At 39.3% G+C, this 15034-nt stretch overlaps 1 protein-coding gene and 1 long non-coding RNA gene across 2 annotated transcripts in view; one reads left to right on the forward strand and one right to left on the reverse strand.

The window, feature by feature from the left end:
• MAP7D3 (MAP7 domain containing 3) overlaps positions 1 to 15034 on the reverse strand; it is a 45572-nt gene that overhangs the window by 27184 nt on the left and 3354 nt on the right. Inside the window, exons 2-4 of the mRNA XM_075513233.1 lie at positions 3721 to 3822; positions 2801 to 2881; positions 1207 to 1370 (exon numbers count right to left, since the gene is read on the reverse strand). Coding sequence (XP_075369348.1) covers positions 1207 to 1370; positions 2801 to 2881; positions 3721 to 3822 — 347 coding nt within the window. The remainder of the gene's footprint in view (positions 1 to 1206; positions 1371 to 2800; positions 2882 to 3720; positions 3823 to 15034) is intronic.
• LOC142415189 (uncharacterized) lies at positions 222 to 14991 on the forward strand. The gene is made up of 3 exons (XR_012777318.1): positions 222 to 718; positions 2646 to 2737; positions 14325 to 14991. It is a non-coding gene; the product is annotated as an uncharacterized LOC142415189 (long non-coding RNA).

Consider the following 15034-nt stretch of genomic DNA (forward strand, 5'->3'; position numbering starts at 1 on the left):
TCAAATACTCCTTGGCTAGTCCTTGTCTTCCTTGATTATTCACCCCAGTGGCCACTTAAGGTGGTATCCACCATCCTCAAAATTACATGAATAAGTGTACTACAGGCTTAGGGGCAACACCTCTTGCAGCCTAAGGGATGCTTTTTGCTTAAAGTAGCTGCTTAAAGAGATGACACTGCACTGGACTGCAGTCAAGGCCCACCCAAACATTTCTGCTTGTTCTTCAGCAATGTAAACTATTCCATGAAGTTCGAATGGAATATCAATCTGAACACACCCAGAAGCTGATTGCAGATAACCAAACACCAGTGTAGAATACTGGTAGTCAAAAAGGGTAAAAAAAGATGTATTGCTAGAACAATGTAACAATGGCTGGACTCCAAGGGACTCCAAGCCAGCCAGGCTTACATGCTCTTCATCAGTGACCCACAGCCAGTTCTTACAACCAGCTTATGAAAGCACATGTGCATGTCATGCCTTTACTGCTGACACCTTGGAAATGAACCCTTTCAGAACTTGCATCACATTTAATATGCACTACCAGACCTACTCTTCAAAGGGGATGGCATAAGTTCATATATTTATTTCTACTTTCAGCTTCTATCAATTTTGCAACAAACTCCGCAACCCAGATACTGCTCTGCTGGTCCGTCTGCAGTCAAAGCAAAGGCAGAGAGTCACATAGGAACAGTGAATACACAGCTCAAAGCAGCAAATGGTAACTACACAGATAACATTATCAATGGCACAACATAGAGTAACAAATGGTAATTTAGAAGAACTGAAAGAATGTGAGCCTCTTAGGCTACAGTGGGGCTCCCAGGAAGCAAGACACAGAATTAAGGGAAGTCTAAGACCTGTCACCCATGCAGATTTATAAACAGAATCTATGAAGTGCACCAAAAGGAATCTAGAAATCTAGGAATATGGGGTGGGGTTTTTGCTCATGTGAAAAATAACCAGTGGCCAAACAGCAACCACAGCTCCTTAAGTCCTGAGTGCCTTGGGGATAGTTAAAGCTAGGCCTGGGATGGAGAAGGAGGACATGTGTCTATATAGCTCGCTATAAAGAATTGGAAAATATTTTTATGTTCTAATATATTCACCATTTCCATAACTTTCTGTTTCACACCACTTCAGAGCACGGCAATGTAGGAAAACAATGTCGGAATTTCTTTAAAATGACAGAATTTTGATGCGTAGTACCTTTTCCTCCTCTATTTTTTGTTTTCTCTTTTCTTCTACTGCTGCCCTCCGTTGTTCCTCTTTCTGCTTCTGTTCTTTTAGCTTTCTCTGCCTTTCTTCTAACTGTTTTTCATACTGGAGTTTTGCTTTTCTCTCCTTTTCAAGGATTTGTGTCTCTTTGGCAGCTGTAAATTTTTAAGAAAAAATTAAAATAAAACTTAACTATTCATTGATACTACAACGCAACTTACAAGCCAGATACTACCAAGCAAAATGATCACCACTTAAAGCTAAAACATACAGCAAGGTTAGCTTGCAGTGCTGGATGACACTGCACATGACAACAGAGGTGTCCTTAATTCTGTCCCCAAGTTAGGCAGGAATTAGAACCTTTCCTGCCATTAGACTTTACTGTCTAGACAGGAATGTCAGGATATGCATATACCCTATGTTAAGCATATACTTTTCTTGCCATCATAATAGTGAAGTCTTTATAAGTAAGTAGTAAGTTGAGTATCAAAAGGCAGAATTTTCTATGTTGCGATTTTCATTTTTTTTTAGAACAAGATTCAATGAAAAGATTTAAAGTGCCGAGTGACAAGATGGGAAAACCCCCCAGTTACTGCATCCGAGTTCAAAACAGTTATGTCACTATTCTCCACAGCCTCCACCTAGGAACAGCTGTGCGCATTTTAACAGGAAGCTTCAAGTCCTGTGACAAAGAGCTAGCGGTTGAATACACAGTGGAAGTATTTTCCGTGGCTAGACAGATGAAATGAACCAAGGGACCAGATAATTAGATCAACAATGCATAGGCAGTATCTACATAAGGCCCCCAAAATACTTCTGAATTTATATATGTCCTAGTCCTATCCTCTCTCCATGTTAGGATAACACAATCATTCCCATTGCTGTGTGTCTTTGCTTTTATGTTAAGAAACAAACATAGAGGCCAGAGAGACACCACTCATCCCAAGCCGGCAGACCAAGAACCAGGACTGCAGGGCATACTGTGACACTTTCATCTCTGCTGCACATATATGCACTGATGCACGTCACAAACAGCATAAAGCTGGGCAAGAGTTTTATGCTCTTCTCCAGGTCTCAGATTCTTTACTAAGATAAAGCATATACTGCTGACACTTCAACCCAGGAGCCATTTCAGTGTGCTAGGAAACAAGGGAAGCAGTGTTCAAGGCAATGAAGCCATTCAACTAGCTAAACCTTTTTTGGTTTTCTCTGAATCAGCATTCCCCAAACCTCAGTCTTCAGGGCTATAGGAAGCAGTTCTAAGATAAATGTTTTACTGTCAGAAGTGTTTTCGTTAAGGCTTTGAGTAAGAAATTGGCTAAATTTGCTTGGTGGTCACTAAGAAATGGAAGGTTAGAAGTGACATACAGCTTCAAGAAGCTAAAAATCTCTGGAATGTTTCCTCTCAAATCTAATACTTCTCCATTCAGGTTCACAGATGGTCACTGATGCAAGACCAAGAGCAGACCTTGTCTCTTGACCCCAGCAAGCTGAAAAAAGTGACTGAACAAGGAGTAAGACAGTAAGTTATTCCTTCACCACAAACATTTTAGAAAGTTATATTTTAAATGAAACATGAAAATACCATGTTGCTTTTCCCGCTCTTCTCTACGCTCCCTGGCCAGTCTTTGCCTTTCTTCTGTTCTTAGAGTGGAACCATCTATCACTGTCAAAAGAAAAATTGAAGACATGTAATTATCAGTTATTTTGAACATTCAAATTTAAATAAAAAAGTCAAAAGTCTTTACTATCAAAAGGATAATGGAACTTCCTGAGAGATACACATACCACGAAAGCACTGCACACTCTATATAGAGATTAAAGATGTTATCTGAAAAAATCATAGGAAGCTGAATACCCTTCTTTTTCCCTTTTCCATTCCCTCACAACAACCAACCCACTATTGTGAATAGGTGCAGCAGAAAGCACACACAATATTAAAAGGCCCAATGCATACAGTCAAAAGAAAGCCTGAGCAGAAGTCAGACATGTGAGAACATACCCTTATTCCAAAATCAGCTCCGATCCTCATTGAGGTACATATTAACTCCTATGATCAAGAATTACAGGAATCTAGGAAAACTCAATCTGAGAACAGACAGTTCACCCATCATGACAAATTCAAAGCGCTGTAGGATAGCTAGTTTGCAGGCTAAGCAGAACCAAGACTATTTAAGTCTTTGCAGGTATAAAAACTTGAATTTCAGCAAGAAGTGAACTGGTAACCTGACCAGAGCGCAAAAAAAATCATTTATCTTTGTTGTTATGCGCTGCTGAAAAGATAGGCAACTTCACCAGCTGAACTCTGAGCGAGTCAAGAGCAAAAGTCTGTCATCAAAACCAGACCTTCAATGAATCTATGAACCATTTACCCAGTGCTTTATGCTCTGATGTCTCCTGAAGAAAGAGCACCAAACTTCTTTTTAAAAGACTTTTTTTTCATTCCCTACTAACTCTCCCTTGTGAACCCAGTACTTCATTAAGGACAATGACCAATAATTATACCTGGTTTAGTTGCTGTCTTTATATTTATTGAGGTCTGGACTGCAATAGGGCTAACGCCACTTTGGCTTCTTCTTTCTTCTGCTATGGCTTGGGCTGCAGCAACTGTGAGAAAGAATCATTCCACATTAAGAAAAGTTCTACAACCAAACCCCATGAAATAAATATCTAAAATAAATACATAAAATTATATTTGAGGTTGCAGATCCTTTTATTAAATAACTAACTTGGGACCGCTCGACTTATAAGAAGAAAAAACTTGTCGCATGAGACTTCAGACCTGGCACAGCTTTTCTTTGTAAAAACAAGTTACAAAACCTTATGTTTTAAAATGTGTAGCTAAGGACTACAGAGTTTCAAAAAAAAAAAACCTTATTAAAGAACTTTTCTAAGAAGAAAAACAATATTTAGCAAAGTTATGAGTCTGACTTACACTTAATAATAAAAACTCTTTGGTACCACATGTGCATTTGCGGGCTGAACACATATATGTAATAGTCGATTAGCACTGGTAGAATCATATTCTGATGAGACCCAAGCAGGGAAAGGTTTATGAAGACCTTTCATTATTTCATGACATGAAACAGAAAGTGGATTAGCTGCATAAAGTAACCCATTAACGGATGCTTACAATGTACTTCTAAAACTGGATCTTCAAAATAAATTTTAATTATAAATTAAACTCCAAAAGGGTAATTTGAGCATTTGTGCAGAGACCCATTCACCTTATTTGAGTTTCACCAAGGTGAGTACAGTGAACTTGCAGGGCTACGACTCCCAGTTAATCATACAGAAATGAAATGCTAGCAATATTAATTTCGCTAAATAACAAAACCCATTAAGAAGTCAGGGAGACTAATTTACTGTATCACTTCCCACAGATTTTCTTTATTTTGGTATCAACTTTCACTTTAACTAATCACCTTTTAGGGTGTGAAGGTGAAGTCTTACAGGGAGAGCAGGCAGGGCAACCTGTAAGACAGCATTACCCCATTTTCCTGCACAGCTTTGAACAGGAGTGTCCTTACAGCAGTGACACCTTGTTCTCACCTTGGCTGTTATACACAGGGAGATCAGCTTGGTTCTTACAGAAAAGCCCAGCTTCGGGGGAAGCAAGAGAACACACCATGCAACCAACCAAACATGAGAAAGCAGAAGTTGACTCCTGTTTTAAACAGAAAAGGCAACCCACAAAAGTAATGCATAACATGCTGTGATTTCAATCACAACTTGAAGGATGAATAGTAGAATTTGGTGTTACATTTAAAAAAAGAAGACGACAGCTTTGCCAATGATCTCAGGCTTCCCTTTAATAGAGTAGTGCAGAATGCAAAGGAGGAAGGAAGAGTCTCCCTCTTCTCCGTGCATTGCCATGACAACTAGTTGTGTCATGGTAATAACCCTCCCTAAGGCTGTGCCCAAGAACAATCCACCTCAAAGTGCCTAATCCCATGTGATGCCAGTGATAAATGCCAATTACAATACTTATTCAGTAACTCTAAATTGTCACCCGCAGCTGTTGCCATGTCTTGAATTAATTTTTCATTGCAGCACCAAACAAAAGTCTTCCTCAGTTCCATCCCATACATCTTTGAGGCTCTTTTCAAACAAGTCAGAGACCAGATATACTGCGACACGGTAAGATTACCAACTGGCAAAGAGAACAGCTTAAAAAGGGTTCACTGTAATTTCACTATGTAGACCAGAAGTCAGTCAAAAAGCTGATTTTGTACACTGTTGCACATCAGGTGGATGGGAATCTAGCCCAAAAATTCACCAAGTGGAGAACAACAAAATTATATATTCTCACCACAGTTAGATGTGAAAACAGCCTGAGGAAAACCAGCCTACTGCAGGTTTTTCTGAGAGCAAAAATATACAGCCAGGGCATTTATATCCCATGACACCTTTGTAGATCACAAAGGCTGAAAGAATGTAAGCTTCTTCAAATACCATTTAAAGTTAAGACAAATACAGAAACCCAGTTGCACCTTTTCTTCAGTCTCCACCAGCAAGGGAGGAGAGACAGGAGGCATACAGGCAGACTGAGCCAATTCAGCCCAGACCAGGTGGGAAAGGAGCCCAACAGAATAAATTCACCCTACACCTACACCAGGTTTAGTTAAGACCAACACTGGAATTTTGCCTCAACTCTCAAAGGTTAAACATCCAAATTTCTGTAACAAATTTACAGTAGGAAGCAAGCTGCAATTTAAACAGGTAAAATATTCATCTTATTTTACTTGCAGAAGTATTTTATTATTAGAAATCTTGCTGAACAAACCAGTCATAATGGATGTAGGGGATTATGTATTTATTTATTCATTTAAAAATAAACAAACACTTGAATAATGTTCATGATTAGAAGGCACTCATTTAAGAAATGTGTCATATCTGCAAAGCAATTAGTCAGTTCATCTCAATTAACTAAGGTTCCAAAAAAATTACTTGAGGTTCTATAGAACAGGAAAGTAGGTTACAGAAACAGTACAGCTTGCAAAGGACACAGAGGTGAAAAAAGTCTAGAAATACTTAGCCAAAGGATTTTGTATGTCAGGGTTTTTTTTGTATGTCAGTTAAAATATTTATGTTCACTGCTTCAATGCTTCATTATCTGCATATAAACAACGTGCTTACAAATTTGAAAGTAGCAGATTTAAAGGCACTAGGAGTGCACCTTCGTGTTACACAGAAGCAACCCATGTAACTAACAGAAAGTTAGAATTAAAAGCAAACTGGGGATTTGAACAAAAGATTATTAAAAGGGGAACAGTCATTGCATTAGATACATCCCCAAGATGTGTGAGCTCAATTTCACCGTCTCAGGTCAACAGACAGGTTTTACAGCCCTTGTCAATTTTATGGTAAACTTACAATAAGAAACTGTGATTTTCAAAATCTACATTCTACTACAGTAAGAGAAGATGAATCGCATACTGTTGTACTCTGCAACCTTTAAAAAATACAATTTTATTTTGCTTTAATATGATAAAAGAAATCTTATTTTTTAATACATTTAAATATTCTTTGGCACAGATGGCTATACTTTTTTTGCCTAGTTTTCCATAACGAATGTAGCAGTCTGCTATGGAGTGAAGCTTCACTGAAAAGAATTTTCCACAAAATCTAACTATCTCTGTAAAATAAGCCTAATACTTCTGCAATTAATCAGGACACCCCAGAACAGGAAACCAGTTAACAACCATGTCACTACAATCTGTGTCACATGCTGTATTACTGGGGGGTGCCTTCATGGACATATTCAGCAAACTTCCTGGAGAAGAAAAATTCTCTTAGAGGCAAATTAAGTCTCATTTCTATTCTGAGCTTCCCCTCCCACAGTAGTCACTAAAGGCTTTCACAACTATAATTTGTGATCAGCACAGTGTGTGTGCTTATTTTACAGTAGTCTACCTTTAAATACCTCAGCTAAAATTAATAAAAGTGCAAGCCACACATGTGGCCAATAATAATATTTGCATTCATGCATAATCAAATAGGGCTATTTGGAACATAAAATGGTTAGGTAATTTGGGAAGCAGTTTTCCTTCTGCACCCTCATCACCGTTTAGCACTATGTGTCTGGCCAAGCGTATCATGGATAAACCAAACCAACGGAAGCACCATGAACCGGCCGCTGCGGGAGGCAACGTGCCAGATAAAGCCGACTCCCAGTTCCACCTTCCAGCTCACAGTAACGCTAACCACACAGGTACGGTGGCACCTCCCTTGCACTGAGCATGACAGCACTTCCCTTTGCTGATCAGGTTTCTGATATGCCCTGATGAGACCAGTGCTAAAAATAAAACTTTATTTCTATTTCAATCCTTGCACTGAGTTAATACCCTTGGCCCTTGCCAAGACTGTCAAAGGACCCACACAGTTGCTGTTCTTAGTAAACCTCATTAGGGACTGAACTGGCTCCGTCCCTTTACCTAGCGAGGTTTAGGGCTTCCATCCCATCGCCTCTCCCACCATCGTTCACCCAGCCGGACACTGCCCCACTCATGCCGAACCAGAAAAGAGAGCAGAAAGTGCCAACTTTCACAGAAATCTTTCTGGTTCTTATGACTAAATGATTAATTACGCAAAACAAACAAAAAAATCTGAGACTAAGCCTTTGAAATAAAAGTTAGGAGGTTTCCTGAACATTAAGCATTGTTATGAATCAAAGTGTTTTCAAGTAAGTTTAAAACAGGCAACAAGAAGCCAATAAGCAATCCATAAACCAAAACAAATTTGAACTTCCCAGCAAATCTCTCTGATTTTATGGCAAACTGTCAAATCCGCAAAATGCCATTTCTGTCTTGCTCCACTACAGGCAGCTACTGTTTGTCTAGCTGCTAATAATCCTTTTCAGTAACAGTGTTCAGATCCTATTTCTTTTAATAATTTTTGTACATGCTTTCAGGAAAGCAGGGGGAAGTCAGCATTCAAGTTTGAGATTTCTGTGTATTGTCTTTAAGCTGATTTCCATTCATTAACACAGGTTAAGACAGACGGATGCAAGATCATATAGTTAGATGATTTCAAAATTGGGTATTGGTTTCATACTATTACTCCTTGTTTAAAGGGGAAGAATGCTCCCTCACACAAACAGGTGGGCAAGACAGAAAGCTTCTAATAAGGAATAGAAGAGTGCTCTCTGTTTGCATTCCTCTCTTCCCTTCTTTCCCCCTTCTTTCTGTCTTTCCCTGTTGATCCTCACGTCCCATCTTTGGGCTGCAAGGACTGACAGGCTCCACGACCAAACACGTGAGCCTCCCAGTAGGCACCTTCTGACGGACCAGCTGGAAGGCAGATGGTTCTCCTGTTTTGTCTGGGCAGTCACCAGATGGGAAGCACACAGATCTCCAGAAAGCAGTGCACACTGTCTCTCAGCTTCAGCAGGCCAGAAGAGCTTCCTGTTGTCTTACCCTTATTCCAGACTCTATTTGCACACTTTCATTGTATATTTATTCCCTGCATGGGATACCTATTTTATTACCTGTATGTGCTTTCCTCCCCTTAAGCCCATTTCTGAAGCTAATTCTGTACAACAATCCAGTTTTCTTCCCAATGTTCAAGGCAGTTTAGGATGGTTTCTTCAGTTCATTACAAGTATCGATCCCACTGGAAAACTGCTTGACACAAGCATTCCTTTGTAGTATATGAATTAGCAGCTCTTACTATGAATTAGTAAGTACTTGAGACATATTTGTAAGAATGTAAGTTTTTACTTATCCTTAGATATCCATACTCAGATTAAGAGCTAGAAACATGAAAAAAAAGAAAATCACATCATTAACAAAACACTACTTATTTCTTGTAAGGAAACCTACAGAGATAATGGCTGAAGCAATCTCAAAAATACATGTTACTGTATTTGTTCAGCCAAGGGCATGCTCAGAGAGGCACCAAGAAGGTTGCTAGAGTAATTTGTGGGTTGGTCTCTCTACAGTTTTCCCTCGGGGAAGCACACAATCTAAACCAAACTCAAATGTAATATGAGCACAGACCAAGGAATCAAAATTTGTCCTTAAAAGAATTGGCAGCCATCTCCCAAAATTTTCTACAGTCAGTGATGCTACACTGTTGTCTGACAGCCACATCAGATAAGTACCATCCTTAGTCCAAACACTAGCGATACGTACTGTGATCGCATCTCCTATGGAGGCCATGCTGATTCCTGCTGTCACTCATATTCTCTTATTTTAACCTTGCTCACACTGCTCAGCCAAGAGTTATGCTTCTCTCTACCTAATGGGAAAAGCAACTGCCAGCACAGCACTTAAAGAGGACAAAGAGATGTCACCAACTCTTACAGAAGCCATCATAAGGTTGGTAACAAGCACTGCCTGTACCGCGTACATGGGGCTGACAAGCTAAATCCACCCCCTTCTTTGGAAAAGAGACCCAGCTTCACAATTTGGCATTCTTTAGAGTAAGGTATGTTATTACTCACCACTTGAAAGAAATGAAACTCAACCACAGCAGACACTCTATTCTCATTCGCTCACTGGCTTTCTGCTGCCTTCACTCTCCCCTTTGCCACTCTCTTCTTCCCCACGGTTCTTCCTCATCTTCCCAAAGCAACATCAAAAGGCTTTGCATTCAGCATGATCCACTTGACTTTTTTTTTTTTTTAAAAGAACACAATCTTTCACTATCTCTTTTGATATGATGACATGATTTCTACAAAAAGGCCCTCCAAAGGGGACACTTCTCCAACTCACACATTCCCAACTCTCTGCAAGCTTTAGTGCAAGTCATATCATTTCCCTGCTCTACCTGGCATTAGTTATTAATCAGTTTATTGCATTGTGCTTACCAAGCTTATCTGCACAATGACCCCTCTTTAGAGCTGATGCTCCCTACATAAAGGATATACAAGCCTTACAGTCCCAATTGTGTTCTTCAGCAAATGGCCATGCATTGCTGTTGTTTCTTTGCTGTCTGGAAGCACAGTCTTAAGACACAGCCACAGGGAAGCCTGTGTCTGTGTTTGGAGGTTTGGAAACCTCCAAACCTCCGAAGAGGTTTAGAAAGGTTGGAATGGTCATTATGTTTCTTGGTGAAGAGCAAGGCGCTAAGGTATTTATACTCCCTGTAAAATTCTCCACCAGAATACGTTAAGGTTGCATTTTAGATGTAAAGAGAATACTTCTGCACAAAGTTTCTGTGGGTTGGCAATTACAAACTCACCTTGCCAAATGCAAAACAAACAGAAATTGTTTTCATCCACCTTGAGTGATTTCTTTTGAGGATATATTAGACACTGACTGCAATGCTGATGCAATGAACTATGACTAAAAGTCCCTTGAGGATCTTCCCAAGTGTAACAGAAATCAATATTTACCTGTTTCTGCATAGTGGAAATTCCAAAATAACCTAAATATCCACAAAAATGAAAGCAGTTTATATAATAAATATGCCCTTACATCATTTCAAGTGGATTCACTGTGAAATGTAGCCGTAATGCGACGTAACTTAAATGCTTATATATAGTTGTATACAGATTAAACACTCCAAACCTGACAGAATTAGACAAAGGTTTTACAGCTACAGGATGAAAAAGATAAAATGGTGGAGTTTTAAACACAGAGTGGAAGATTACTGGTACCCACTCTGCTGTACAGATAATTTTCTTTCTTTACTAACACTTTCCAATGCCTCAGGCTCCTGGAGTACATTAGGAAAAAAAAAATAGTTAACATGTTTTGTCCCTCACTTTGGACGGGCTTAACAGATGTCAGAGCAGTCCCACTTTCTAACATGCACTGGGCAGTTTAGTTCCTACTGTAATTCTAGCTCAGGCATCCGCAAAAGCTAGACAGACAGAAATCAGCTAGCTCTGCTTTACTCCCCCAACTCTGGAGGCTGCCTTAAATTGACTCCTGTTCACACTCCTGCATAGCCGCTGCAAAAAGGAACTTCAAGACAAACTTTTGCTCTCTTCTCCTCTTTCACATTTGTTTTCCCCAATGTATTATTTCTTTCTTTTATATTGCACTATCCCTAACACTGGAAATCAGCTAACTTCTGTCCACTACTTCCCCATTTCCTGAGCAGTCTGGTTTCTTTTGCTTGCTCGAAGCACGTTCTTGTAAATGCTTTTGTCCTCTTGTTTGCAGGCTGGCTATTGTTTAATACACCCTGCCCAAACAATGCTAGCAAAGAACACAGCCTAGCACTACAAGTCACAACTAACTTGAGAAAAACCCTGTGAAAACACCATTTTGAGCTTTCCTTAGATGGAAGGATAATAGCTCCTTTACATGATGGTACTGAAAACTACTGCTTTTGCCTTTTACGCTTGATGAATTTCTTACAGCAACTTTAGAGCTCATTCAAACACTGTCTGTGCTTCAGAAGAAGAGGGACTGTGTTGGCACCTACCACCAAGAGACCAGCCTCCAGAGTCAAATCAAATCACTCAATACGTAACAGCGCTACAAGATACTACCAGCTCCACAGCGTGTTTAATGCGGCAAACCCACTGGCTAAAGCAGAACACAGTGGTACAAAATGTAAAAGGAATTAAAATGCAAGTTTTCTTAAAAGTATATGTAACCTAACTAATTAAAAAATGAAAGCTCTGAGGCATTCCACTACAAGCAATGTAAGACCCCAGCAAAGTAATCACGAATCAGGCCCTGCCCCACAGAGCTTAAAGAAAGGCTAAATGAAAAATGATGTAAAATGGGTGTAAAAAACCAAGCAGGATAAAAGGGCAAAAGAGACCAATAAAAATACTCTATTTTTGCTTAATTCATTAGCTAGTGGCAGAAAGACTTTCAGAGAAATCTGAAAGTAAGGTGACACTCGCTGATCTGGTCTGGAGACGATCATCCTCAGTTTTGAACGTCCAGAACACAACTTACATATCATTGATCAACACTGTGCTGCAAAAATGTTCCTTTAGGAAATTTTCTTGGCAAAACGAAGCAGAGGATAAACTTTCAAATGAAAAAATGTGTTCTATTAAATTACGTTCCTTAAGTATAAAGATCTCTACAGGATCTCTGTATTCTTGTAGCCAATCCCTCTCAGACTTGGGAGAGGAATTTTAACACTTGGAAGCTTTAAAACACCCAGAGAAGGGGATTCACAGGCTACCACAGTATCTTTGCTCCCTCCCAAGATTCAGGTCAGTGCATTTAAACAGGAGAGGGTGTCATTAAATTAAGAGTCAATTAAGTATTCATAAAACAGTATTTTAAAAGTTCCCTGTGAATTATGAAGGCAGAAAACACTATGAGGAAAGACAAAGGTATTCTGAGCACAGCTAGCAGTAAGCATTTACTTCCAAGGCAACTTCAACTGTGTGATCCTTCACCTGGAAAGCAGAAGTTCAAAACTGACTGGAAAATGAAAATAATTGAGAAGAAAACAAATGTCAAGCAACGTGGCCAGCCTTTCTTAAAAGCAAACACTTGTGTCCATTTATGTACACTGTGAACACCACAGGCATATAGGGTGGATGGCTGAGGCATTATTCAGGGCAGCTGAGGCTTCCCTTTCAAACAAGAACACTCAGCAACACTTGATTTTCTTCCACAAATCCCACTCCTAACAAGTTAATCACCAGCATCTAGAACAGTTTTACTTATTGGACAGGCATGTGCAAACACATCGAAAGCATATCACCAATTAAGAATTACCTGGTTGTAAGCTGCGTAATTGGAAGCTAAACAGCGCTAATTTATTTGTGGCAGACCAGGAATTTGAAGTCCTCAGTTTGTTTTTAAAATATCGCAAGCCATCTGATAAGTCATATTCACAGAAGTCATTAAAATTGCATGCTCAGAATTTTATTTGTCAGGATACCCTTTCACAAAAGGACTGCAAGCATCTCCAATTATTTAATCAAGTTTAAAGACAGACAGCAGCACTTGATACCCCTGCGGTTATGACTAACCTGGAGTATTTCTTCCATTTATCTCATAGTAACCCAGTGCTTTTCTTCTTAACTCTCTTATCACTTTTAAGAACTGAGAATTAATAAGGGCATATCAGTACTTTAAATATTCCTATCTGTTTTCTTGTTGAAAAACACAAGTGTACAAAGAAGCAGCAGTCCTTAATTCTAGTCACATTTTAAGATAGTGCATAGTTAGGGATAGTACAAGCCACAGTATCTCTGGGCTCTCACCATTAGAATTGTGATCCTTGCAAGTCATTATTTGTTTAATACTTCCAACTGAATTGAAGCATGGAATCCAAATTTACATTTTGTAATTTTAACACATGAAGAAATACATAGAGAATGGAACATTATATATAAGAAATTTCCAAAAATATGCTGTATATGCATACGGTTTTGAGTTTTTGTGGGTTTTTTGGGTGTTTGTTTGGGGTTTTTTTTGTTTTTTGTTTGCTTTACAGCAAGGAGGATATCTTTCTTGAATGCATTTGGAGAAATCTCAAGAATTTAAAATTTTAAATTAGAATAAAACCTTTTTTATAAACCACTTATAACTGGAAGTAATCTTCAAAATGTTAAGCACCTAATACATAGCATACATCTTTATGAATCAGCATGAAATTATCCCTACTCTGTACTATTACATTTCCATGAACAAGAAGAAAATGAACTTAAGGCTCATAGCCATTACAATTACATTAAGTTCTCAGCCTGACTTGGGAATCTTCTCTCCCACCACTGGGATCTACGTGAAATCCAATTTCTGTGCAGTTCTTTGCATTTATCACCTTGGCGCTCTGTAAAGCAGTGTAAATACTACTTCCATGCAGGGAAAAAGGATGAAGCACTAAAAAACCTTAAAGACCTTCTCCAAAGTTATTAGGAGTTTGACAAACAAAGAAACTGAAGCCAGACATAGTAAACGCCAGCTGAACGCCCAGTCACTGGGCCACCTTTGCTCCACAGATGGAACACGTACGAGTCATTCGTACGAACACCACCAAGTAAGACAACAACTGAATGCTGAAGATGCTTTTACTGTAGCACCCTCATGCTATCAGAAACCTAGCAAAGGAATAGTTTTCCTTGTCTTGCAGCTTCCCAGACAAATTTTGAAGCCCACCTCTACTCACAACCACTCTGTAAAACCCAAAGGCTTTTAAGGATCCATATTCAAAAGTAAATTCTTTCTCTCTTCCAGCAAGAAGCTCTGATGCAGAGGTCAATTCATCGGTAGTCTAACTGACAGATGCTTCTGGATCCCAAATAATTTCCTCTAGACAGCACTCACCAGCTTCTGTTGTGGGACTTTGCCACCAAGACCCTGCCAGGGAGTTCTCTTGTACTTCCATAGGTGTTGGTACAAACTTGTGTTCTTAAGTTACTTGTGTTCTTGTGTTAACTATTATCTAGAGACCAGACAAATCTGCACATGTTCCTGACTACTTGCTTGAGCAACGAAGTTTCACTATTAGTTATCCACCCAGCCTTCTTTTCATGCCAGTTCTGTGTATATGCGTTTGGTAAAGAAGTTACCAGGAACCGTGCTCCAGGCAAGATGGACAAAGCCAGACAGTGTCACTTATGCAGGGAGAAACAACTGATTAGATGGAATGAAGCTGTTATTTTATGAGACAACTTCCGACCAAACTGGGCTTGGCCATGCAGGTCATGGCAATTATGCCTGCAGCTAGATTTGTTGAAAAAGTCACTTTATTTTTGTCCCATATCCCGAGACAGGTTTCCCAAAGATAAGTAGGTCTTGGAAAGGAAAATATACATATAGCATTTTAATATACTGTTTTGAACAACCTTCACAACAGTGATTGAATACACCAGTGGAAATCCTAGCAACAGCACAGCCAAGCTCTAGCAAAAGCAAATACACATTCTCTACCACTGATACTACAA

This window comes from Mycteria americana, chromosome 10 (genome assembly GCF_035582795.1).
Source record: "Mycteria americana isolate JAX WOST 10 ecotype Jacksonville Zoo and Gardens chromosome 10, USCA_MyAme_1.0, whole genome shotgun sequence".
NCBI lineage: Eukaryota > Metazoa > Chordata > Aves > Ciconiiformes > Ciconiidae > Mycteria > Mycteria americana.